This window comes from Hemiscyllium ocellatum, chromosome 11 (assembly GCF_020745735.1).
Source record: "Hemiscyllium ocellatum isolate sHemOce1 chromosome 11, sHemOce1.pat.X.cur, whole genome shotgun sequence".
In the NCBI taxonomy this organism is placed as follows: domain Eukaryota; kingdom Metazoa; phylum Chordata; class Chondrichthyes; order Orectolobiformes; family Hemiscylliidae; genus Hemiscyllium; species Hemiscyllium ocellatum.
Window position 1 is genome coordinate 3,915,764 of NC_083411.1, and position 27,606 is coordinate 3,943,369.

Consider the following 27,606-nt stretch of genomic DNA (forward strand, 5'->3'; position numbering starts at 1 on the left):
TTAGTAAACCACAGCTATCGCACCTGATAACTTCTTCTCTGTCTGACAGGTACATACTTTTCAAGGACACGCAGTAGCTCCACATTTTAATTGTGCCCATGCCCTGCAGTTTCCTTCCCCAGCCTATACATCCTAGGTCTTGCCTAATTGCATCATAAATGCCTTTCCCATAGCTATAACTCTTGCCCTGCGGTATACACTTGGCCTTTTCCATCACTAAAGTAAACATAACCAAATTGTGGTCACTATCACCAAAGTGCTCACCTACCTCCAAATCTAACACCCGGCTGGGTTCATTACCCAGTACCAAATCTAATGTGGCCTCGCCCTTTTTTTGGCTGTCAACATTCTGTATCAGGAAAGCCTCCTGCACAAATTGGACAAAAAACCTGACCAATTTAAAGAACTGGAACAATCATATTCCCAGTCAATATTTGGAAAGTTAAAGTTCCCCATAACATCTACCCTGTCACTCTCACTCCTATCAAGGATCATCTTTGCTATCCTTTCCTCTACATCTCTGGAACTATTTGGAAATGTATAGAAAACTCCCAACCGGGTGACCTCTCCTTGCCTGTTTCTAATCTCAGCCCAAACAACCTCCGTAGATGAGTCCCCAAATATCCTTTCTGCAACCGTAATACTGTCCTTGACTAACAGTGCCACAGCATCCCCTCTTTCATCATTTTCTCTGTTCTTACTGAAACATCTAAATCCTGGTACCTGCACCAACCATTCCTGCCCCTGCTCTATCCATAACTCTGAAATGGCCACAACATCAAAACCCATGCTGCAAGTTCACCCACCTTATTCTGGATGCTCCTGGCATTGAAATAGATCTATTTCAAACCACGTTCTTGCTTGCCAATGGCGGCTTCAAGTCAGAAATCTTAGTTCTGACTTCACTCCTGTCAACCTCCCATATACTCGAACTACAGTTTCGGTTCCCATCCCTCTGCTGAATTAGTTTAAACCCACCCAAAGAGCATTAGCAAATTCTCCCCCCATTATGTTGGTACCCTTCTGGTTCAGCGGCTTGTAGAGATCCCACCTACCCCAGTTGTCCAGGAATCCAAAACCCACCCTCCTGCACCATTCTTCTAGCTACATGTTCAACTCCTCTCTCTCCCTATTCCTCACCTTGCTAGCATGTGGCACAGGCAACCAACCAGAGATAACAACTTTGTTTGTTCTAACTCTAAGCTTCTACCCTAGCTCCCTGAATTTCTGCCTTACATCCCCATCTCAAATTTCCTGCCTGTCTAGTTGGTGCCTACATAGACCACGACTTGGAGCTGCTCCCCCTCCCCCTCAACGATCCGAGACATCGCGACCCCGCCACCTGGGAGGCAATACACCAATTGTGAGTCTATCTCATTCCCACAGAACCTCCTATCTGTCCCCCTAACTATGGAGTCCCTAATGACTAATGCTCTTCTGTCCTTCCCCTTTCCATTCTGAGCAACAGGGACAGACTCTGTGCCAGAGACCTGTGCCCCATTGCTTACCCCTGGTAAGTTCCTCCCAATAGTATCCAAAACGGTATACTTGTTGTTGAGGGGAATGGCCACAGTGGATCCCTACTCTGCCTGCTGGTTCCTTTTCCTTCCCCTGACTGTAACCCATCTACCTTCATCTTGTACCTGAGGTGTGATTATCTCCCTGTAACTCCTCTCAATAATCCCCTCCACCTCCCGAATGATCCGAAGTTCATCCAGCTCCAGTTCACTGACACAGTTTTCAGGGAGCTGGAGTTGGGTGCACATCCCACAGATGCAGTCAGCAGGGACACTAGTGGTGATCCTTACCTCCCATATTCTGCAGGAGGAACATTCAACTGCCCTAACTGCTATTCCCACTACTCTTAACTTCCCAGCGATACGACTGCAAAACTAAAACAAAAAAAACCTAGTCACCTTACCAATCCAGCCCACAGTACCTTGTTTTTTTGGTTAGAGGAGGAGAACGGTTGGGAGAGACAACCCGACTGGTGTTGTAGGTGAAGTAACCGCCCAAATATAAGCCTCTCTTACCCAGCAGTCCCCTGTCCGCTCCTGCTCAGTGTGCGCTCTGACTGTGCATGAGATAAGCTTTTATTTCTTTTTGGACATTTACCTTCCCATCAGGCCACTGGTCCTCACTGTCGCTTTTCCTCCTCCAAATGCCACGAGAAAATGAAGAACACTGAACTCCCGAGGAAAGCTTTTGTATCTTTTAAAAATTCACGTTTCTGTTGGGAATTTACCTTACTCTTACCTTACTCTTATCTGTAAGAATGATAAAGGAGAATCGCCGACACTATAAATATCATATGGTTTTGGTTGTTAGCATTTTTATGTTTGTACTGAGGTATACTTAAATTTTAACAATGTACTTTAATCCTTATCCTTTTGATTTATTTTGTGTAACATATTTCACAACAAATGCATTCTAATGTCTTGTAATCTCTTTAATTCCAGTCTACACAGTGCAGAAACTGTCCAACATGTCCGCACTGACCAGACGTCCCAATCTGACCCAGTCCCATTTGCCAGCATTTGGCCCATATCCCGCTAAATCCTCCTCCTTCATATAACCATCCAGATGCCTTTTAAATGCTGTAATTGTACTTGCCTCCACACCTTCCTCTGACAACTCGTTCCATGCTGCCTTTTGAGTGAAAGAGTTCTTCTTTAGGTCCCTTTTAAATCTTTCCCCTCTCACCTTAAACCTATGGTCTCTCATTCTGGACTCCCCCACCCTGGGAAAAAGGTTTGTCTATTTACCCTATCCATGCCTCTCATGATTTTATAAATGCCTATAAGGTCACCTCTCAGCCTCTGATACTCCAGGGAAAATAGCCCCAGCTATTCAGCCTCTCCATAAATTATGCAGCTTTCTTCCCATGAAGGTAAATTAAAAGTTTCAAAGCTGAAATTGGCAGATTTTTCATGGGGCAAGGATATTGTATTCCTAATTCCTCCGCCTCCGCCATATCTACACCTAGGAGGACTAGTTCCACTGCAGAACACACCAGATGGCCTCCTTGTTTAAAGACTGTAATTTCCCCTCCCATGTGGTCGAAGATGCCCTCCAACGCATCTCATTCACATCCCGCACCTCTGCCCTCGAACGCAGCAAGGACAGAACCGCCCTGGTCTTCGCCTTTAACCCCACCAGCCTCCGCATAAACCGCATCATTGGCCGACATTTCTGCCACCTACAAACAGACCCCACCACCAGGGTTATATTTCCCTTCCCATCCCTCTCCACTTTCTGCAAAGACTGTTCCCTCCGTGACTGCCTGGTCAGGTCCATGACCCCAACAACTCACTTGGCACGTTCCTCTACCACCAATGGAATTGCAAAACCTGCGCCCACACCTCCTCCCTCACCTCCATCCAAGGCCCCAAAGGAGCCTCCCAATTCCATCAAAGTTTCACCTGCACATCCACTAATATCATTTATTGTATCCGTTGCTCCTGATGTGGTCTCCTTTACATCGGGGAGACTGGATGCCTTCTCGCAGAACACTTTAGGGAACATCTCTGGGACACCCGCACCAATCTACCCCACCGCCCCGTGGCCAAACATTTCGACTCCCCCTCCCACTCTGCCGAGGATTTGGAGATCCTGGGCCACCTCCATTGCCGGTCCCTCACCACCTGACGCCTGGAGGAAGAACGTCTCATCTTCCACCGTACAACACTTCAACCACAGGGCATCAATGTGGACTTCACCAGTTTCCTCATTTCCACCCCCCCCCCTTACCTCAGTTCCAACATTCCAGTTCAGCACCATCCTCATGACCTTTCCTACCTGCCAATCTCTCTTCCCACCTTATCCGTTCCACCCTCCCCTCCAACCTATCACCCTTACCCCCCACCTCCATCCACCTATTGCACTCTTAGCTACCTTCTCCCCAGCCCCACCCCGGAGGCTCCCTGCCTCATTCCTGATGAAAGGTTCCTGCCTGAAAAGTCGATTTTCCTACTCCTCGGATGCTGCCTGACCTGCTGTGCTTTTCCAGCACCACTCTAATCTTGACTTTGGTATTGTAAAGGTTGCAATACTAAATCAGGTTGTTTGTGTTAAAAATCAGATCAACCATAAACAAACTGAATGGCAGGACAGGTTTGAGAGGCTGAATGGCCTGGTCCTGTGTTTATATCCCATCTGAAATTCCTGCTGACAGTCTATATTCCATCTGAAGACTGTAATTGACAGCCCCTACACATTGCCATTGCGCTTGAGGGAAACCACCAATCAGAAAAATTCATAAGATGTTCTTTTAGGCTATCTGTTGCCTTCGCAATTAAAAAAAAAATCGACATTGAAGCTGCACAATATTTTCATTGCTCACGGGTCAATATTTTGTACTGGAGCTGTGATCAGAGTCATCTTACTTGTCCCTTGTATACTTTGATCTTTGTTGTCTCTTCGTGCTAGAGAAGTTAATAATCTGAAGGCCATTAGGATCAGGTGAGGTGCTGAACTGAGAGTTGCATTGCTAATTCATGGAACTGGGACAGGCGTTCGATACCTACATTCATCTTCCACCCAGCTGTATTGTTGGTTGCTCTGTGGAGCATGATTGGTGTGTTGGACTACATCTAGCCGTTAGATTTGAAATTATCTCATTTTATCACTTGATGTGCATCACTAACAGAAAACATTTGATTTCAGCCTTGAGAATTCCCCAGCCAGGTAACTTTATTGCTCTCTCTGACTCTTATTGCTGCAGTTTGGAGCAATATTGCATTACTCCAAATGGAGACCCGTACAATTGAAGAACAATTTCCTTCTTAAATTCAAGCCCACTTGGAAGGCCAATGTTGCTGTTAGTGTTTTGTACCTTTTTAGAATTAGAAGTCCAATTTATTTCCATACTACCTTTTATTGTCCATAACCCTGTTAAGTTCCTCATCCTCAAGTCTGTATTCTAAGTGTTGCCATGTCCCATTTTACCATTGTACCTGTGCTCATGACATGTATTTGCTCCCAGTTAAGAAGCAATATCTTGATTTTAAAACTTTGTCCTTTTATTCCATGGATCTCCCTCACTACCTGTCTAAACTACTCCAACGTTACAACCTTTCAAGAACTTTGCGTTAGTCCCGGCCTAACCTTGTGTCCATCTCCCGCTTTCTGCCCTTCACCACATGTGGCATTTCCTTTGAGGGTTTATTGGTCTGAACCAAGGGTCAGTACCTTCAGCAGCATAGCATTCTTATAGCATCACACTGGGAATGATGGCTTAGATCTTGTCCTCAATAAATAGTTGAGAGTGGGGTTCAAATGCCCAACCTTCGGTCTGGGAGACGAGAGTACTCGTCATTGTGCCACAGCTGACCCTGTTTTTCAGTTTGTTGATTGCACGTGCAGATACACAAAGCAAGACTGGTGTATAACAAAGTCTGTCTTTGTCCCACATTAATTTATGTTTGCATTTGTTCTAAAGGAAGTAAATGAGTGATTTTAATGGTGCGAGCTGATGGGTGGCAGGATTGTAGCTGTGGGCGGAGGATATGAGGCTGACCCAAAATATGAGAAGAGATGTTTTGCTTTTCATCAGTGGAAAGATGCATTCAGTAACTTCTGCAGCGTGTTGCTGACTGTTTGCATTACATTTTGATGCAGTGTGAATACTTAAACCTTTCTGCTTTATTATGGTCCTGTTCTGCACAGGTTTTCAAAGTGTGTATGAGTAACAGAGTGTTTCTGTCTGCAATTTTCTGTATGGGCTTACTTGTGATTTGTATCGGTATTCATGGTTTAAAATGTGTCTGCAATGATGGCACTTCTTTGTGCAGCTGACAGTCACTTATGGAAGTTGATGCAAGTGTGGTCACTCACCTCTTTCATATTTAAAGGGAAGCTGCCAGCATCTTATCATTATTTAAGTGAGGTCTGCAAAAGTATGAATCTTTATGGGCAGCACGGTGGCTCAGTGGTTAGCACTGCTGCCTCACAGCACCAGGCACTCGGGCTCGATTCCACCCTCGGGCAACTGTGTGGAGTTTGCACATTCTCCCCATGTCAGTGTGAGTTTCCTCTGGGTGCTCCGGTTTCCTCCCACAGTCCAAAGATGTGCAGGTCAGGTGAATTGGCCACGCTAAATTGCCCGTAGTGTTAGGTGCATTAGTCAGGGGTAAATATGGGGAGTGGGTCTGAGTGAGGTCGGTGGGTCCCTTCGGAGGGTCATTGTGGACTTGTTGGGCTGAAGGGCCTGTTTCCATACTGTAAAGAATCTAATCTAATCTAATCTATATACACGGGGAATCTGTTGAGGGGTGTCTGTATTTTTCATAGGTTCCTGGACTTGTGTCAGTATTTACAGGGGGTCTTTACGGATGCACCAATATTTCATGGACCAAATAGTCATTAAAGTTAATAATTTCATCAGTGCTTACATGTTGAAAAGTTTGAAAGCAGTGGAAATACAGAATGGAGAAGAGATTGAGAAACATCGAGTCAGGTGATCCAGGCTGTGTTTCAGTAATGGTCCTTGCCACTGCTACCTTGCCTATATACTGCCAACTCCTGGTGGCAATTGAATGGTTTAATGGGCCAGTGCTTGTAGTTGAAATCAAAGACAGAGAATGTTGGAAAAATGCAGCTGGTCTGGCAGCATTAATGGAAAGAGAAACCGGGTTAGCATTTTGAGTTTGGCATGACTGCTTCAGAATCCCCCATATATGTGATTGGGATCCCAAGTTAGTGCGCAGTTGGTGAGGTGATCCACCTTTACTGCACACAGTCCATGACTATCATCACCTTGTCTGGAATAATCCTCTGGCTCTCTTCACCTCGTTATCACCTCCTTGTGTCTCCTCTCCAGCTTCAGGTAGCCTATCTTCATAAATTAAAACAATGAACCTTGGTCCAAAATAATGTATCTTTATTCGACCTCTGCCAAGGCCAGCATCGAGCTAACCAATTCTTTTTGATTGATTAGTGTTGATGGAGCATTGGGAGTGTGTATCACTGCTCCAGGTGGAGCCATAGCATCAGTCCCCAACTGGACACTTCGAGGCACCGAACTGATGAATGGAACTTCAATGTCCTCTCCTAATGCCTGTGGAGGCATTGCTCTGCTGCTCTCAGGTACAGTCCTTAATACTCTGGGGTTTTGATGGTAAAAATGGAGGAGGATCTGCATGCAGTTTCAGATTTCATTGCTCATTCTGCTCCTGTATCAGAAGTGTGTGTATTGCTTCAACTGTTTGTATTCAAGCCAGCGCAGCTTGCATTAATAATTATGTTTAAATCAAACATCCACCTGAGATACCAGGCTGCCTCTGCTTGCTTGTGTTACTTTAAAGAATGCTAAATCATTCTGTTTGCTTTCATCTGTACTCTCTCAAAGTCTGCAACTACAGTTATTTAGTCATATTTTTCTTGGTTTTTGTCAAAAAAAGACATATTCTTTAAAAGTGTTTCATCCTGCACTGACCAAGAGAATTTACAAGAATCCCAGTTAAATAGGAAACAAATATATATATTTGAGGGCAGAGTACTGATTTGGTTTTCAAGTGGCTTATGATTGGTAGAGACAAATGCCATGGAGAATGCACCAGTTAATGATGATTGACAGTTAAGTATCAGGCTTTGTTAAAATTTAAACCAGGCAGCTTGAGTGGTCATGGTCAGAAGTCACGTGACATCAGATTATAATCCAACAGGTTGATTTGAAATCACAAGCTTTCAGAGCACTGCTCCTTCACCAGGTAAAGTGAAGAGAAGCACACAGGCACAAAACTTACCAGCAAAGAGATCAAAACATCGTACAAGAAGTTTGATGGAGTGTCGCCATGCTGAATAACAAATCTCTGCAGCTGATCAAAAGTGTCAGACAGTGAGAGTAAAGTGGCTCCGCATTTGATTGGTCACTGCATTGCTGTGGGAAATGAAGCAGTCATTCAACCAATAGGCTGTCATGTATTTTGTTGAGTTGAAACTGGTGCAGTGATTCCACTGTTGGACATTATTCGCTAAATAATCTTGAGTGTATGAAGGATTACATTGACAACCACTTCAGAATTATTATGCTCGCAGTGTGTCAGACTTACATGAATACGCAGGGCCTTGTGTGTTGTAGACAGAGCATGTACTACACTGCAACTTGGCTCAGTCAGAGCTAAATACACTATACCATGACTAAGTGCAATTGCACAAGTGATTTGTAAAGCAGCATAATTGTCTCACACTGTTGAGTTAGTATAGCAATCACAAAGTCAGTGGGGTGACCTGATTATGCAGGACCCCAGGAAAGATGTGGAAATAATCCCTTACGGAAATAGGGACCACATAAAATGGCCCGTAATAAATCCAGTTGAGAGTTCAAGAGAAATGTCTTTGCCAAGAGAATTGTGAAAACATGGAATTCACTATCATTGGGCGTGGTTGAATTTTATATTGTCGTTAGTTTTCAAGTCGTTAGGTAAACACATGAAGGATAAAGGGTATTAAGAGGATGAGATGAAGAAGAATGGAGAGTGCTTATAGCAAGCATGAATACTGACATAAGCTTGTGGGCCAAGTGATTATCCCTGCTTTGCAAAATTCTTTGTAGTTCTGTATATCAATGCATACTGCTGATGGTCCTCAATATATATCATGCAGTGTTTCCATATAGCTGAGTTGAAAACTTCATTCTGAACAGGTAATCCCAGCAAAGATGCAATTGAATAGATTAAATTCATACTTTGAAATCAGCATTCATTCACTGGCATTTGTCTACATTAGCTAGTTTAATTCCAGTCACACGCTTGGCTATGAGTGAAGAGGGCTGAACGGAGTTGCGTTGATATGTAGAGGTTCCCATCATGAGATCTAGCTGCTCAGAAGTTTAGAGGGTCAAGTGGTGATAAGTAAAAAATGGCTCTTAAAATTGAGACCATTTTACTAAATCAGTGTGGGTGGCCAGATTGTTACTAGGTTTAAATCTGCATATTTCCATACTTAGAGTGAATTAAATCTAGCATGCTGTCATTTTAACTTAATAATTAATTTATACGTTAATAATTGATAATGGATTTATTAATAAATAATTTAGCAAGCTATACCTTTTGTGCACAAAACTTTGAAACTTTAAACATTTATGGAAAAGTGACAGACGTGGTCATTACTATCAGACACAATTATGTAAAATTTGCAACATAGAAACACCCACAGCATGAACACAGGGCAATTTCTCAGGTAATGTTAGGTGTTATGCTCAGTAATTTAGGTTGGAATCAAATCCAGACCTCCTCCTGCAGTGCAAAGAGTCCCTAAGGTTCCAGTGAAGATTTGGTATTTCTGCAAATCTTCCATTAACAGGTACATGAATGTCATGTCAAGTAAGAGTTCACATCCATCAGGCATGACTAAAGGAAGATTAAAATTCCAAGCCGAGCGTCATTGTTAGACATGAGAGTAAGCCAGACTGTCCCTGAAACAAAATAATCTCTCTCAAATCAGTGAACTGTCCTGACTTATTGACTAGGTAAAACAATGACTGCAGATGCTGGAAACCAGATTCTGGATTAGTGGTGCTAGAAGAGCACAGCAGTTCAGGCAGCATCCAAGGAGCAGCAAAATCGATGTTTCGGACTTTTGCCCAAAATGTCGGTTTCGCTGCTCCTTGGATGCTGCCTGAACTGCTGACTCATTGACTGCTCAACAGTGGGTAGAGTTTGGTTAGTTGGAGATTTATGATATGATTTAATGTCTCCCCCACCTGACAGCATGCAATACAATTTAGCTACAGCTACTGGACGAGGCAGCTCACTACCACCTTCTGGGGGCAATTAGGAATTGGCAATAAATGCCGGCCCAGCCAATAATGCCCAAGAATAGAATAAATGTGAAAAATTTGAAGGCATGGACGTGCTAGAATCTTGATGGTAACCCCTTTATACAGGTGAATCTTGTTGGCACTGCAATATTACTGAAATGGAGGGAAGCATAAATAACCTTACCTCAGTTTACAACTACAACATTGAATTGCATCTTATAACTGAGAAATAGGCCATGTAACACAATGGGTTTATACCAATGGTTATGTTCCATATGACTCTCCTATTAAGCATATTTCAGCCAACCGACAGTTCCTTTCTCCCTTGTGTATCTAGCTTCTTAAATGCATTAAAGCTGTCGTCTTGCCATGTTGAGGCAGGATCTGCATCTTCTCCATGCTTGAGTTTAAACAAACCAATTCTCTGTACTGCTTATTGGATTTATTAATGGCAATCTTACATTTACCTTTTATGCAAAATGATTTGTGCTATGTTGCATTTTATGTGATTACTTATATTAGCAATACTTATACTGAGATTCTTTCCATCAACACTTTAGCATTGAAAGCAAATGGCATTTGTTACACGACACACTCGGTGCGACGTGCTCTGGAGAACACAGCACTGAAAGTGGAGGATGTTGAAGTTTTTGCACAAGGCCATGGGATCATTCAGGTAAATCAACCAAGTTAGCGATCATTTTAGACACCTTTGCTAAGTCACGAATATTGCGGTAGCTCCAGTCACACTCTGGTTCAGGAATTAATTAGAAACCTTCTTTAAAAAGCTGGTGATTAGTTCATCATTTGGGTCTGTGTTCCTCTCATAACTAGAAGTGTCTATAATTTCTGACAATCAGCACCCACCCATCAGCTAATGCTGACCTCTGCTGCCTGTATTCTAACTGACACCAACCTGCATTTCTTTTTGACCCCTGTAACTCTCAATTCAATAACATCTCCATCTTCAGAATCTCATTGTTTCTGTCTTTTCACGGATCTCACCCCCTGACTATCTCTTTGACCATTTTGTAAACATCTCTGCACTTGTCCCATTCAGGTTCCTTGTGCTTCCCAACTTGTTTTATCCCACCACTGGTGGCTATGATGTAAACTCTCTCGGGGCCCTAAACTCCAGAGTTCCCTTCCTAAAGCAGTCCATCTTTCAATCTTCCTTCAAAACACTCCTTAAAATTAGATTTTGATTCATCTACCTTCATACCTCCTTGTATGCCTTGGAGTCAAATTTTGACACGCAGTCATCCCTGTGAAGGCACTTGGAATATTTTGCTACATAATCAACATTTATAGATTCAAGCTGTTGTGATGTTATTGACAATGCTTCAACAGTCTGATTACCCAACTACACCCCTTCCTCAGCTCTTCTACTCCTGAAATCCTCATTCATTTCAAGAGCACTACAGTACAAGAGCAGGGATGTACTGCTGAGGCTGTAGAAGACACTGGTCAAACTGCAGTTGGAATATTGTGAGCCATTTTGGGAAGTGCTGGTGTTGGAGAGGGTCCTGAGGAGGTTTACCAGAATGATCCCAGGGACTAAGAGCTTGACATATGAGAGCAGATGCGGAGATTGGATCTGTACTCAGAGTATAGCAGGATGAGAAGGGATTTCTTTGCATTTCACTGAGATGTCTGGATAGAGTGGACGTGGAGAAGATGCTTCCGTTAGTAGGAGAGGCTAAGAGTTGAGGGTATGGCCTCCAAATAAAGGGACGATCCTTTAGAACTGAGTTCGAAGAATTTCTTCAGCCATAGGGTGGGGAATCTATCAAGCTCGTTTTCTACAAGAGCTGTGGTAACCAAGTCATTGAGTATATTATAACAGATAGGTTCTTGGTTAGTTAGGGGATCGAGGGTTGTAGGAGAAGGCAAGAGAATGGGATTGAGAAACATATCAGCCATGATTGAATGGTGGACTGAATGGCCTAATTCTCCTCCTGTGGCCTGATCTAATGGTCTCATTCATGCCTTTGTTACCTTGACCATCCACGAATTGGAAGTCATCTGGATTTCTACTGGCCGTGTCTTAAGTCACCCCAGGTCCTGTTTCCTGATTACCCCGTGCCCTCTGATCTACACTGGCTCCCTGGTCATGCAACATCTCGATTTCTTCATTTTAGAATTTATCCTTACTTTTGAATCTTTCCCTGACCTTGCTCCCCTCCTTGCACTCCAGTCCTGTAAACCCATCCCTCACAACACTGTGATATATGCACCAGTCTCATTATGACCATGTGAGCTCCACCATTTAGCTGCCTATATCCTAGTCTCTGCTCCTTTCCAAAACAAAACATTTTACCAGTCTTTTTTCCATTCAAGTGACAATTATCTTTGTTGTTGGTGTTACTCATGAAATGCAATTTGATATAAAGTTTTCATCGATGATGATCAGGTTGTTGGGTGAATGTATTAAAGGTTATGAAGCAAAAATTAATTAGCGAAGTTGAGGTTCAGATCAGCCGTGATCCACTTGAATGATCTCCCATGTCTGTGTTTAACAGACGAGAGCAGTCTGGTTTGACAGGATAGTAATAAAAATAGTGAGAAACAAAGACAATTCCTGCTCATTAGTTCTGCTGTTTGATCTCTAGCAGCAAATGTAATCAAACTCACCCAGTCTTCACCTCTTCCATTTTCCTCATTCTGAATGAGGTATCGCTTTAACTCTGGATGAAGATTTGCTCGCTGAGCTGGAAGGTTCATTTCCAGACGTTTCGTCACCCTGCTAGTTAACATCTTCAGTGGGCCTCAGGTTTAGATTAGATTAGATTAGACTTAGTGTGGAAACAGGCCCTTCGGCCCAACAAGTCCACACCGACCCACCGAAGCGCAACCCACCCGTACCCCTACATTTACCCCTACCTAACACTACGGGCAATTTAGCATGGCCAATTCACCTGACCCGCACATCTTTGGACTGTGGGAGGAAACCGGAGCACCCGGAGGAAACCCACACAGACACGGGGAGAACGTGCAAACTCCACACAGTCAGTCGCCTGAGTCGGGAATTGAACCCGGGTCTCAGGCGCTGTGAGGCAGCAGTGCTAACCACTGTGCCACCGTGCCGCCCACTAAGTGAAGCACTGTTGATAGTTCCTGCTTTATCTCTCCAGGTTGAAGGTTAAGAACTAGAATCAGAGATCATGTAGCACAGAAGGGAGGCTGTATGCTGGCTCTTCAGACATTTTAATTAGTCCCATTCTTTGTCATTTCTCCATAGCCCTGAAACGTGTTCCCCTTTGTGAACACTGATCTCACTCTCATTAGAAAGTTACCACTGAATCTGTTTCCACTGCCCGTTCTGGCTGCACATTCTGAACCATCACACTTGCTTTTTTTGCCAAATAATTAAAACTCTGTTCGTTGGTTATGGACACGGCTGTGCAATAAGAGCCATTTCCCCCAGTTTGTTCTGTGAAACCTCTCATAATTTAAATTATGTCGATCTTCCGCCTTCTCAGCTTGAATCTGCATATAATCCAAGTCTCTCAACACTGATGCCATCTGAGTAAATCTCTTGATTACCCTCCCTAAGATCTTGATGTCCTTTCTGAATGAAATGTGGATCCCAGAACTGTTCACAATATTCTAGCTGTGGACTAACAGGTTTCCCAGTTTCCATCTGGTCAGAGCTGTCTGGTCAGGGCAGTATTCAATGGTAATGATGAAGGAAAATATGTGCCGTGTATGTAAAACCATGAAACATAGGAACAGAAGTAGGCCATTCAGCCTTTAGAATCTGGCCTGCCATTCAATGAGATTATGGTTGATCTGATAATTCTCAACTCCACTTTTTTTCCATTTCTCTTACTGATGAAAACTCTGTCTGTCTCAGCCTTTAATAGTCTCAGCTCTCTGCAGTAAAGAATTCCATAGTTTCACTACATTCCAAGAGGAGAAATGCCTCCTCGTCTCTTTCCTAAATGAGTGATCCCTTATTCTGAAATTGTCTGCCATGGTCCTGGATTCCCCCACAAAGGAAAACAACCTTTCTGCATCTACCTAGTCAGATTCTTGAAGAATCTTGTATCTTTCAATAAGATTGCCCCTTATTCTTCTAAGCTCCCATGAGTACAAGCATAATCTACTTAGCTTTCCTCACAAGGCAGCCTTTCCATACCCAGGATCAGCCTAGTGAACCTTTTCTAAACTGCCTCCAGTGCCAGTAAGTCTTCAGTACAATTATCAGTTGACTAGTTTCAGGTCAGGCACAGTACTAGTTAGCCAGTGATGTGAGAACTGCTACCCAGCACAGTGACTGGGGTTTCCTAGTGACTGGGTTTCCATCGTAACAGTGTGTGTTATTTTTCCCGAGCAGATCGAAAAGGCCTATGACTACCTCAGCCAAAATGCCTCAGTAAAATGTCACCAATTGGGTTTCAGCATCAAAATGTTGCACCTTCGTGGAATCTACCTCAGGGACCCAGCATACCTGTCAGTGCCAATCGACTTCTCTATTTCTGTGGAACCGGTGTTTCCGGAAAATGCAGGTATGGAAAACATTAATGCAAGAAGCGTGTGAGAGTTTCCAATCTGTGGTTTGAGGGGTTTTAATGGACTGGTGGCTGTTTGATTCGAGTTCTTTCCCATGACACATTAACAGGAAGGCCCATTTAAAGGGATAGGAAATTATGCCAAAGATAGCAACGAACCATTGTCTGTGCAGTGCCCTGGGGCATGTCAGAAATCTGATGAGGCCGTTAATAAGTGCAGAGATGTTTCATCTTAAACTTATACTTTACATTTAGTGCCAAATATTCATTATTTCCAATTAGCAAGTGTGCAGTTGTCCTTTTCACTCCTGTAGTCAAAAACCTCCTTGAACACTTTATCGACCTGTCTACTTCTAACCCATGACATGACTGTACCCCTCCAGCCTAATCTTGTGCTCTGACCTCTGTGATGTGAACCCCTCCACCTTCACCTCTGGGGCTTCAGCTGGACTTGAATGTCTCCCCCTTCCCACATCAGTTCACAGGCTGAGGCTGCCTCTATGCCACGGACGTCTGGCCCAACCACTGAGCAGGCAGAGCACAATAAGGGAGTATGCCCTCCATCCAGTCCCAAACCTGAGACCGTGCAACCAGAGGGTTCATTTTTTTTTACACAACTGTAGGTGATAGACTTCCAAAGAATACACCAGCAAGAAGCAAAGCATTAGAAATGCACAGTGGTTGCAGTTTCTACCTGGGAGAAGAGTTATTGAATTTCAAGTATTGAACACAACAATTAGGAGATTATTCAATTATTTTTGAACAGGCACCTGATTGTTCAAGCAAACTAGTCATTTCACTTCAGAATTGAGAGTATTGCTGCTAAGTTTACAGATGACACAAAGATAGGTGGAGGGGCAGGTCATGTCAAGGAAGCGGGTGGCTGCAGGAGGACTTGGACAGGTTAGGAGAGTGGGCAAAGAAGTGGCAGATGGAATACAATGTGGGAAAGTGTGAGCTTATGCATGTTTATTGGAAGAATAGAGGCTTGGATTAATTTTCTAAGTGGGAAATGGCTTCAGAAATCTGAAGCACAAAGGGACTTGGGAGTCCTAAATTAGGATTCTCTTCAGGTTAACATGCAGGTTCATTTGCCAGTTAGGATGGCAAATGCAATGTTAGCATTTATTTCAAGAGGGCTGGAATGCTAACAAAGGTGTACCACTGAGTCTGTATAACTCTCTGGTCAGACCGCATTTGGAGTATTGGGAGTAGTTTTGGGCCCCATATCTAAGGAAGGATGTGTTGGAATTGGAACGGGTCCAGAGGACGTTTGCAAATATTATCCCAAGGATGAAAGGCCTGTTACATGAGGAGTGGTTGAGGATTCTGGATCTGTATTTAATGGAGTTTAGAAGGATGAGAGGCCTGGATGGAATGGACACAAAGATGATGTTTCCACCAGTAGGAGATACAAAGATTTGGTGGCATGGCCTCAGAGTAAAGGAGCAACCCTTTAGAACGGAGATGAGGCAGAATTTCTTTAGTCAGAGAATAGTTAACCTGTGGAACTCATTCGCCACAAGAGCTATGGTGACCAAGTCATTGAATATATTTAAGACAGAGATAGGTAGATTCTTAATTGGTAAGGGGATGGGGGTTATGGGGAGAAGGCAGGAGAATGGGGTTGAGAAACATATCAGCCATGATTGAATGGCACACCAGAATCCATGGGCCAAATGGCCGAATTCTGCTGCTTAGAACTAAAGACGTTAAGATATGGAAGAGATAATATCTCATTTAATGCAAAGCCTTTAGTGACCTGATGCTGTTCTATCATGCTTGGAGTTCTTGATGAATATTTCGAGTGTAGGTAAAAGACCCGAAGGAGGGGTCTAAGTGGAGGGAAAGTGTTGAAGGTAGGTAAAGGAGTCTGTGGGACAGGGAGAGGACTCGAGCAAAGAAATGGGCAGGGAAGCAAACCTAACAGAAGAAGAGTGCAGTGTCATTTTGTGGGGATGCAGGGGGATAAAACCTTTGCTCAGTACAGAATGCTCAGCAGCAAAGAGTGGAAGGTCAGAAGGGATAGTAAATACATGACAGGAGATGGGGTTAGGAGAGGCGATGGAGTCAGAGGGAAAGGGCAGGGGAATGAATGTTCCAGAGGGCTAGGTTATCTCTTAAGTAGTTGCATTTTATGCTCTTCAATGCCTTAAAGGAAAAGAAAAGGTTTCTTGTTGTGGTTCTGTTCGCCGAGCTGGAAGTTTTTGTTGCAAACATTTCGTCCCCTTTCTAGGTGACATCTTCAGTGCTTGGGAGCCTCCTGTGAAGCGCTTCTGTGCTGATTCCTCCGGCATTTATACTGGTTTGAATCTGCTGCTTCCGGTTGTCAGTTGCTGTCCGCTGCAGTGGTCGGTATATAGGGTCTAAGTCGATGTGTCTGTTGATAGAATTTGTGGATGAGTGCCATGCCTCTAGGAACTCCCTGGCTGTTCTCTGTTTGGCCTGCCCTATAATAGTGGTGTTGTCCCAATCGAATTTGTGTTGTTTATTATCTGAGTGTATGGCTACTAGGGATAGCTGGTCGTGTCGTTTCGTGGCTGGTTAGTGTTCATGGATGCGAGTTGTTAGCTGTCTTCCTGTTTGTCCTGTGTAGTGTTTTGTGCAGTCCTTGCATGGGATTTTATACACTACATTGGTTTTGCTCATGCTGGGTATCGGGTCCTTCGTCCTGGTGAGTTGTTGTCTGAGAGTGGCTGTTGGTTTGTGTACTATGAGTCCTAGTGGTCGCAGCAGCTGGCTGTCAGTTCAGAAATGCTCCTGTTGTATGGGAGTGTGGCCAGTCCTTTGGGTTGTGGCATGTCCTCATTTCGTTGTCTTTCCTTAAGGCATCTGTTGATGCCTAGTAGCCATACACTCAGATGACAAACAACACAAATTCGATTGGGACAACACCACTATTATAAGGCAGGCCAAACAGAAAGCCAGGGAATTCCTAGAGGTATGGCACTCATCCACAAATTCTATCAACAGACACATCGACCTAGACCCTATATACCGGCCACTGCAGCAGACAGCAACTGACAACCGGAAGCGGCAGATTCAAACCACTATAAATGCCGGAGGAATCAGCACAGAAGCGCTTCACAGGAGGCTCCCAAGCACTGAGGATGTCACCTAGAAAGGGGACAAAACGTTTGCAACAAAAACTCCCAGCTCGGCGAACAGAACCACAACAACGAGCACCCGAGCTACAAATCTTCTCACAAACTTTGAAAAGGTTTCTTGTTAGCACATTGAATAAGGCAGAGGATGAAGTGGATCTGGGGGGGTTGGGGGGGGGGCAGGGGAGAGCAGGGCAGCTCTGAGCCAGTGTGAGGTGGGAAGAGAGTGTGTGTATGATGACGCATAGCATTGAGTGTGGATCTCAGGATGTGGCGAGAGCAGCTGCCTGAGGAGTATTGTACATCACAGAGATACCTACGATCCTGGGTGGATTCAAAACACAAAGGATGAAACTCCAGTCAGAATCCACGTGGAGTGCGTCTGAGTCAGAGGCACTCACTGAGGAACATGATGTGACAGTGGAAGCAGGCTTTGGCAAATAACTTGTCAAACACCAGGAGTGACAACAAAAGTAATGTTGGTGAACAAGAAAAATGGTTAGAATGGAAATCCTGTCAGGGAGAGGAGCAGAATGTCTTCAAGGTGGACATACCTGAAAGAGATATGGCAGTGAGTGAAACACTGAACAAACAAAAATCAAAGAACTACAGATGACAGTTATTATGGGTTATTGGGTAGGACAGAAGAGAAGCTGAATAAGTGATAATGAGAGCTGAGGATAGCAGAGAATAAGTAGTGTGTGCCATTCATTATGCCGTCATTTATTCACCTTTCCATATCTCTCTCTCTGGGCTCCAACTCAACTTATCCATTACCCTCCCCTTCCCCACGCCCCCCCCGCCCCAGCCTTGTCTTCAGCTTAAGTACAAGTTTTTCCTCGCTGTTATTAGTTCTGATGATGAGTCACTGGACTTGAAACATTAACTCTGTTTCTGTCTCAGCACATACTGTTGGAGTTGCTGAGTCTTGTCAGCAATTTCTGTTTCTGTTTCGGAACTTCAGCATCTGCAGTTCTTTGTTTTAATTTAGTAATTTTTATCAAATTAGTTGTAAGATAAATGTTGGCCAGAACATTTGCAAAGACCTCTGCTAATCTTCCTTTAAATGGTAGAATCTTTCATGTCCAGCCTAAAGGCCTGACAGGGCCACAGTTTAAAATCCCACATGAAGGATGGCACATCTAACAACAACAACACAGCCTCAGCACTATACTGGAACATTCGCCTCGATCTTTGGTCTTAAATCCAGGCTTGAGGCAGCTATTTGACACTGAGGTTCAGGTATCCTTGTTTTATTTCATATGCACAGAACACAATGAGAAGATAGCTCTACAGATACATCTAGCTTTGACTTGCAATGCATCGTGGGTGCATATCCCCTCCCATCTGGAGCTGATGAACCAATCCCGCCAGGTGACTGTCAGGGTGGATCCTCGAGGACTCAAGGAAGGGCCACACTTCACTGAGGTCAGTTGGATGTCATTTCCTTGACGTGTGATCACTTGACACCTTTGTGCTCGATGGCACAATGTTTTGTGGTTTTTGTTTCACTTGGTGTTCTGTTCTTGGTTAGCATATGGTTGTGTGTTGCTGGAAAAGCGCAGCAAGTCAGGCAGCATCCCAGGAACAGGAAATTCGCGTTTCGGGCATAAGCCCTTCATCAGGAATTCGTCGAATTTCCTGTTCCTTGGATGCTGCCTGACCTGCTGCGCTTTTCCAGCAACACACTTTCAGCTCTGATCTCCAGCATCTGCAGACCTCACTTTCCCCCCTAGCATATGGTTGTAATTGTCCAATCATCTGCTTTGGTTATGTTTGTTACCGAATAAATATTGACAAGAATGCAGGTGAAACTACCTCACTTCTGTTCTAAGTGATGGAATCTTTTTTTGCCCATTTAGGCAGATGAGGAATGGTTTAACATTTCACCTAAAAGTTGACACATCTGTCAGTACAATGATCAGTCAGTACTGCATTTAAAGTGGTACGTTTAAAGGTTGCAAGGATACCCACAAAGCACCAGCTGCAAAACAGTGGCAACCCCTGCACAGCTGTTTTCCATGGCTGTTATGAGGACCCAACAGAATTGACTCTGCCAGCCAGATACATGCCTGCAGTTGGGGCTCCTTACCCTTTGAAGGTGAAGAAACAAACTCAAAGAGCTGCCAACTAATCCGGTGGCCTGCTTCAGTTCTAGTAAGTGGTGACCAGACTGAAACAACAGGAGGTCAGATGCAGCAGCCAGTGAGGCAGGCTTCAGGAATCAGGCAGGTGTGGTGAATATACTGGAGCCAGTTAATGGGGTGGAGGTGGACTGGATGGGTTATATGGGGGGGGGGGGGGGAATAGGATGTGATATGGATCTCCTTGAGCTCAGGTTCCTGATCCATCTCCACACACCATCAACCCTCCAGGTAAGATGCCAGATTGACACCCCCCACACACCCTTAATTGAAGGAGGCATTGAGAGCTCTACTCAGCATCTTCAGGTACATTTACATGGCCTGCCTGCACCCTTAGATGCATCTCTGTGAGAAAGGGGATCAGCAATTAGCTCCTGGAGTGTCTGGTGTTCATGTCTGTGGGATAGGATGTGAACCTATGACCTTGTAAGTCAAAGTGAGAGCATTAATGACTGAGATATAGCTGACATTCATTAAATACTTGAGATTGTGACTTCATATTTGACAATTTCTGATTGTGAGACCAAACGTGGAGCTTTACTGATTTAGTCTGTGCAATCAGTAAAGGATCAGGCTGAGAAATCGAGTGGAAAGTCATTGTTATGACATCGTTCAAGACCAGTGATAAAAGGACAAACCACAAATCCCATTATTTATGTAAGAACAAAGCCACAACTGTTTCGAGGAAAAGACAGTTTTACTCTACAGGAGTCAATGGAATACTATCCAGCGTTCATGCCTATCAGTTAAAATCCAGAATCTACCCAAGTTAAATATGAACATACAGGCAAATAGTCATAGAGTCTTGGAGGACCCATTGATTATAAATTACTGATTAAGTGGCAAATGCAACCAAGACATGTCTTATAAGCTGGCTTGGCAGTCCATTTCGTGCATATGTCATCAATCTCAACCAGAAAGCCTTACAAAGCTCAGTCTTCCTTACAAAGCTCAGTCTTCCTCACAAAGAATTTCAACTTCTCTTCTACAACTTTGTCTGATTGCCAACCAGCCTGAGTTCCATGGATGTACTGTTCACCCAAATCAACTTTGCTAATAACAGACTGGGTGGCATAGATCCACCAAAGTTACCTTTAACTGAAATGGGTATGGACAAAGCTGGGCTTGTGTGTTCTCAGCTTCTGTCATCTTCAGTCAGCCTGTACTGCCCTATTGGGATTACGGTCCCTTAATGGCTGTGAGTTCTCTTTATGTTTTTCAACCAGTCTCAATACGCCCAAGTAGCCCAGTCTCCGTTTTACCGTACACTGAGAAGATTAGTTTTCTTGGTTGGTTTTCCTTTTCAGTTCATGTCTGAGTGAAAAATACACACTTTGAAACCTGTCATGCTTCAATGGTGTAGTTTGCTGGAAATCCAATCCAGAGTTATCAAATACCATCTTTGCAAAGTAGTAAGTGCTGCACACTGAGTCAAGGTGCGATCTATAGTATGAGTACCTCAAGAGGTACCTATGAAGTACCTAAAGAGTATCCTCTAGAAATGTGATTGGTGGAATGTGGCCCTATATATACTGTAGTTCAGAGGGACAGTCACTCCGCTCTGGCACAAGATAAATTGGTCAGTAATGTGTGGAGGGAGCACTGTATTTTTTTAAAGCATTATTAACTTTTTCTGTTCCTTGCTGCAGGTCATTGGTTATGATACCACAGCCCCTGATGCTGGTCCATTGTTTCGAATTCCAGTCACAGTCATCATTCCTTCAAGGTTTGTGAAAACTGGTTTTCTGCTTCCACCACCCTTATTGTTAATCTTAAAAGAAATCATGGGCAGCATCTTTTTCCCTTTGCTGTGTTTCTCACTGTAATTCAGCAGTGATGTCATGTCGAACATTCTCTTGCACAGGGTAACGAAAATGTGGAACTTTGTTTCCCCCCCAAGACATAGTTGAGCCTGGGGATCGCGGTTCAAAACTGAGATTGACAGGTTTTTTTTGCAAGGGTGTAGGGAGGTCACAAGACCAACATGGATTCAGTTAAAGCAAAACAAAGATGATTTTGGAGATTTTTAGATTAGATTAGACTTACAGTGTGGAAACAGGCCCTTCGGCCCAACAAGTCCACACCGACCCGCCGAAGCGAAACCCACCCATACCCTTACATTTACCCCTTACCTAACACTACGGGCAATTTAGCATGGCCAATTCACCTGACCCGCACATCTTTGGACTGTGGGAGGAAACCGGAGCACCCGGAGGAAACCCACGCAGACACGGGGAGAATGTGCAAACTCCACACAGTCAGTCGCCTGAGTCAGGAATTGAACCCGGGTCTCAGGCGCTGTGAGGCAGCAGTGCTAACCACTGTGCCACCGTGTCGCCCACAAATATATATAGATCTATAGTAAAATTTTTAAAATGGTGGAGAAACTGAGCAGTTGAACAGCATCTGTGAGGGGAGAAGCAGAGTTACCATTTTAGGTCCAATATGCCTCTTCTTTGGAACCTCTAGATTAGGTTAAGATGCAGATCGGCCATGATCTAATTGAATGGTAGAAGTGGCTTGTGGGGCTGAGTGGCCTCTTCCTTTAAGAGCAATAGTAACATTAAAATGTTGTAAATGCACAGAATTTAGTTCTGTCAAATAATCAGATAGGAAATGGAAACATAGAACATAACAGCGCAGTACAGGCCCTTCGGCCCTCGGTGTTGCGCTGCCCTGTCATAATCTGAAGCCCATCCCACCTGCACTATTCCATGTACGTCCATTTGCCTGTCCAATGACGACTTAAATGCACTTAAACTTGGCGAATCTACTACCGATGCAGGCAAAGCATTCCATACCCTTACTGCTCTCTGAGTAAACATCTTGTTAAATTCTGTCTGCTGAAGCACGTGGAGTCACCAGCATTTTAAGTAATTATTACTGAGTGAGTGAGATTGTTAGAAAACTAAGAATACCTATAAGATTCTCAGTTGGTATTTCGGGCACTGTGCAGAAAGGCATTGCAGGAATTACCAGGGTTTTGCTTCCTTTTGTAGACATCCCCTCATTTCATCGAATAGAGTCACAGTTAACCCTGTTCCATGGCCAAGCAGCTAGAATAACATTGTCCATTACAGTGCTCCCATTCTGCAGCCACCTCCCAGGAAATCAGAGAACAAAAACAGAAATTGCTGGAGGAACTCAGCAGATCTAGCAGCATCTGTGCGGTGAAAGCAGAATTAAAGTTTCAAGTTCAGTGACCTGCCAGACTTGCTGACTTTCTCCAACAATTTTGGTTTATCTTTCAGATCTGCAGTTCTTTGTTGTAGTTTACTTCTCTTTGAACATCCTGCTGTTTTAACTCAGCAAAGAAGTCGATCGTGTTAGACAGTTTGATTTTAACTATTCCATGCTGACTACCTTGCTTTACCCAGCCCTTTCAAAGGACAGCTCACCTTGTCCCTGATAATGTTTTCCAAGGTCTTCCCTGATTTGCCCCTTTCCTTTCTCAGTTATGGTGTAACATTAGTAACTCCCCAGTCCTCTGATACTGTTTCTCTTTTCATTGACAATTGAAATGTGTCCAGCATAGTTTTGGAGAGCAAGAATTCATCTCATTCAGATCAAATAACTTGCAAAGATATTAAGACTTTTAGCTTCTCTACCTATTAATTTGTTCATAACTTTCCCTTTTTCTTTTAGTGTTGCACTTTGTCACCTTCCTTTGTGGTGACAGATGCCCTGTCCTCGTTTAATACTTTAACCATATCCTTTTATAGCCCCTTAAAGTTCTTTCATTTCCTTGCACAGTTCCTTGCCAGTTTTAGAGCTATGTTCCAGACGATGGATCTGTGCAATCATAAGCTGAAAAGTCCCCTTGAGAAGAGTCCTGTGATGGAAAGACTAGCAATAACTGTTGAGTCCAGTCACTCAATTACTGTTATAAACAATTGCATTGGTTTAGAATATGTTCCTGAACTTAGCGCACAGTGAGAACTAGTTTTGAAATATTTCTAATAGTCTGAGTTTGTGATCAAAGAGAAAAAGAGCTGCAAGTGTCCCAGAAGTGACTAACAATGGATCCAAACTGGGACGTGGGAATTTGCTGAATAAGCAAAAAAGACCACAACTAATACTGGCAGTCATACAATCATGATTATAATAGGGTTGTTGACTAATCACAGCAATCAATCTCTATCAGTTAGTCTGCAATGTAACCAGATGTGAGACGAAGAAAATTCCCAGTGGCGGAGAGCTTTTGGAACCGTACATTCAAAATCATGCTCCACTCACCGCACCTTGTCTCAAATTTATCTTGTATTATATCCTAAATGATTGTATTTTGGAAGGCATATGATCACCTGATCTGTAGAAACTTGAGCTTTTACTTTGTCAAACTATCATAGTTAATATTAATTAATACACTATGCTATAGTTGGAAAGTGTGACACTGGAAAAACGTAGCCAGTCAGGTAGCGTCCGAGGGCCAGGAGAGTTGACATTTCGAGCATATGCTCTTCAACAGGAAAGAAGAAGAGCTGATGCTTGAAACTTAGACTCTCCTGCCCCTCGAATGCTGCCTGACCGGCTGTGCTTTTCCAGCGTCACACTTTTTGACTCTGATCTACAGCATCTGCAGTCCCCACTTTTTCCTGTGCTGTAGTTGGGAGCGGGTGGAGCACAAATATCGAATTCTCTAAGAAAGGAAATTGTGTCACTTAATTGCAATTGCAGATAATTAAATTTGTTCTAATTGTCTTTCTTGCATCTGTGATATAGTGTAAATGCAACTTCTGAATACAAACTTGTGCAAAAAAATGTGCATTTCAAGCCTGGAGAGATCAGAAGACATTTCATTGAAGTGCCCCAAGGAGCTACCTGGGCAGGTAGGTGTCACCTTCCTGGGAAGCCAAAGAGGTTTTGTTGATAATGAACTGAATTTGAAAAGATACAGAAAACTGATACAACAATCAGATTAAGAACACCTTTGCAAATTGTCTCTGAAATGTATCGTTGTGAAATGTCAATATGTATTGCCCATTGCAATCTTGTACTAGACAAGATGATGATGAGGGCTGCCATCTTGAACTTCAGTCGTCTATGTGGTGAAGGCACTCTCACAGTGTTATCAATTAGGTTGATGTAAATGCTTGGTATTGTTACAGATATAAGGCAGAAGGGCAGTGAGGGAAAAAAAATGCTTAATTTGAGGCAGCTGAAATTGAGATGCACTTTGCTTTGTAAAGTGTGAATTTGCATTTTTCTTGTGAATTACTTAGTGATTGTTAATTTTTTTTGGCTATTCCTATATGTTTCAGCAAGCTTTAAAATGTTCACTTATAAATAAGTTCTCTGTGGTGATTAGGCAAGCAATCCATTCATTCCAGTTATTGTGAACTAGAATGTAGATCCCAAAAGGATGGTGGGAGCAGGGTCAATAATAACTTGCAGAGATTTGAATACATACTTGGAAAGGGAAGAGATTTCAGTGCTCCAAAATTAATAAAGCAAAGTTGTGGAACTTACTAATTAAAAGCCCACTGCCTCTCCATCCCTCTTGCTGAAACTGTCAGTATTCCTATGGAATACCTGGGGGTGTTTCAGTATTTATACAGGGTCCATGATAATGTGCCCATATTTACATGGGGCCCCGTGAGTGTGTCAGTCTATAACACAGGGTCCCTGGGAGTGTGCTATTATGTACACAGGGTCCCTGGGAGTGTGTCAGTATTTACACAGGGTCCCTGGGAGTGTGTCAGTATTTGCAAGCTACACCTGTCATAATTATAGTGGCATGTGTAAATATTTTCAACTGATCTTCCAGTTAGTAACTCTCTGTGAAAGAATGTGAAGCTGTACTCCATTTGATGGTGAAAGTAGCAGGACCTTTTCGCAACACTGGGCAGTTTTTCTCTTGCAGGATTAACCCTGTGTTATGTTAACTCGTCCCCCCTCACTGAGGTCTTTGTTAATTTCAGAAATAAGTCTGACTTCAAAATCGGAAGATACGACCTCTGAGTTTGTCGTGCATGCTATCCAGCTGCAGAAACAGATGGCTTTTCGGGTACATGAGTTCTACCGTCACCTGTACTTGGCAGAAAAGGCCTCTGCAGCTGATGCTTTTCCAGTCTTTGTAAGTACATCGACATCAGTGATGACCATAGGTCATGTTTTTGGATCAAGGCAGAAGCATACATCGTTGTACTGGGAAGAATTAAAGGTAGCCAGAAATATATACACACCACGTAGACTATCATGTGTGTGAGAGAGAAAGGAAGGCAGCAATATTCTCAGGAATTGCCACTGCAATAACAGGAGCCTGGGATTTATAGGAGCCTTGATTAATGAGTATAACTTTCAGCTTTGTGCATCCGTGAACCACTCTTGCAGCCATCTGATCATAGCTTACAGGATTCTTTGAAAATAATAAAGGCATCTGCACAACATTGCATAGATGTGCAACAAACCTCAAGCCATGAATGCAAGTCATTGAACATGCTAGGCTGTTCAGCCCTTGCACTGAATGGCTTGCTAGATCATTTCAGAGGAGAGTTAAGAATCAACTGCAATGCTGGGCACCTTCATTGATGGACAGCATGGTGGCTCATTGGTTAGCACTGCTGCTTCTCAGTGCCAGGGACCCAGGTTCAATTCCAATGACTCTGTCTGTGCAGAGTTTGAAAATTCTCTCCATATCTGCGTGGGTTTCCTCTTAGTGCTCCGATTTCCTCCTACAATCCAAAGATGTGCAGGTTAGGTGAATTGACTGTGTTAAATTGCTCATAGTTATCAAGGATGTTTGGATTTGATGCATTTGGCAGGGGTAAAAGAGCGGTAAGGGAATGGGTTTGTGTGGGTTACTGTTTGGAGGGTCAGTATTGACTTGTTGGGCCAAGTGGCCTGTTTCCACACTGTAGGGATTCTGTGAAATTCTTTGAAAAATGCTCTGGGTCTAAAGTAGTATCCAGGTAATGAAGAGAGATTTCCTTTTGGAAGGGGCATCAATGAACGAGATAGGTTTTTTGCAATAATTGATGATAGACATGGTCAGCATAGATTAGCTTTATATTCTAGATTTATTGATTGACTTATATTCTAGATTTATTTATTTAACTTGCATAAGCTTTCTAAAATGGTTGCAATGTGGTGTGTAATGATAAATTACTTTCACTGGTCTGTGAGAGAGTAAGGACAAGATCAATTTAAGATTGTCACAAACGTGTCAAGGAGGAGGTACATGCAGAATGAAGTCTTTACACAGAGTATGGTGAGAATATGCAGTTCCTTGCAACAAATTGGTTTTGAAACAGAGTCCATAAATTATTTTTAAATGGCCTGAGAGATTTGTTTTAAAAGGAATATTTTAAGTTCTGAAAGGTGAATGGAAAAGTGGCAATTACAGGAAACAGTTCTTGGGGGAAGATTGTTAGCACAGATTTGATGGGCCCCTAAGCTCTTTTCTGTGTGGGTAGATAATAAATCAAAACAATAGATTTGAAAAGTAAAGAGGTCATTTTAAACTCATAGGACCTTGTTGAGGCCGCACTTGTAGTATAGTCCACAGATCTAGTCTCCATATCTAAAAGGGACACAGAGACACTAAAAAAGATGCAGGGGAGATTCACGAGATTGATAACCTGAACTCAGAAGTCAGAAATACAGGGTCACAAATCACACGACACCAAGTTATAATCACGAGCTTTTGGAGCACTGCTCTTTTGTCAGGTGAAGTGAGATTTCACCTGACGAATGTCTATGTAGAGTTTGCACCTTCTGCCCATCTCTGTGTGGGTTTCCTCTGGGTGCTCCGCTTTCCTCCCACAGTCCAAAGATTTGCAAGTCAGGTGGATTAGCCATGCTAAATTGCCCGTAGTGTTCACGGATGTGCAGGCTAAGTGGGCTAGCCATGAGAAATGCAAGGTTACAGGGATAGGGTAGGGGGTGGTAGGTCTGGGTGGGATGCTCTTCAGAGGGTTGGTATGAACTGGATGGGCCAAATAACCTGCTTCCACGCTGTAGGGATTCAGCGATTTTATCTTCTCTCTTCATTGACAGTTCTTCTGGTTTTCATTTCAGGATTTTCAATTTCTTTTATTGGTACTTCCACGTAAACCTGTTGGACTATAACCTGGTGTTGTGTG

General features: G+C 43.3%; 1 protein-coding gene across 1 annotated transcript in view; it reads left to right on the forward strand.

The window, feature by feature from the left end:
- Positions 1-27,606, forward strand: part of LOC132820352 (tripeptidyl-peptidase 2-like) — a 123,123-nt gene that overhangs the window by 52,434 nt on the left and 43,083 nt on the right. Inside the window, exons 11-17 of the mRNA XM_060832395.1 lie at positions 6,938-7,086; positions 10,321-10,436; positions 14,100-14,271; positions 18,649-18,806; positions 21,172-21,248; positions 24,245-24,351; positions 25,444-25,598. Coding sequence (XP_060688378.1) covers positions 6,938-7,086; positions 10,321-10,436; positions 14,100-14,271; positions 18,649-18,806; positions 21,172-21,248; positions 24,245-24,351; positions 25,444-25,598 — 934 coding nt within the window. The remainder of the gene's footprint in view (positions 1-6,937; positions 7,087-10,320; positions 10,437-14,099; positions 14,272-18,648; positions 18,807-21,171; positions 21,249-24,244; positions 24,352-25,443; positions 25,599-27,606) is intronic.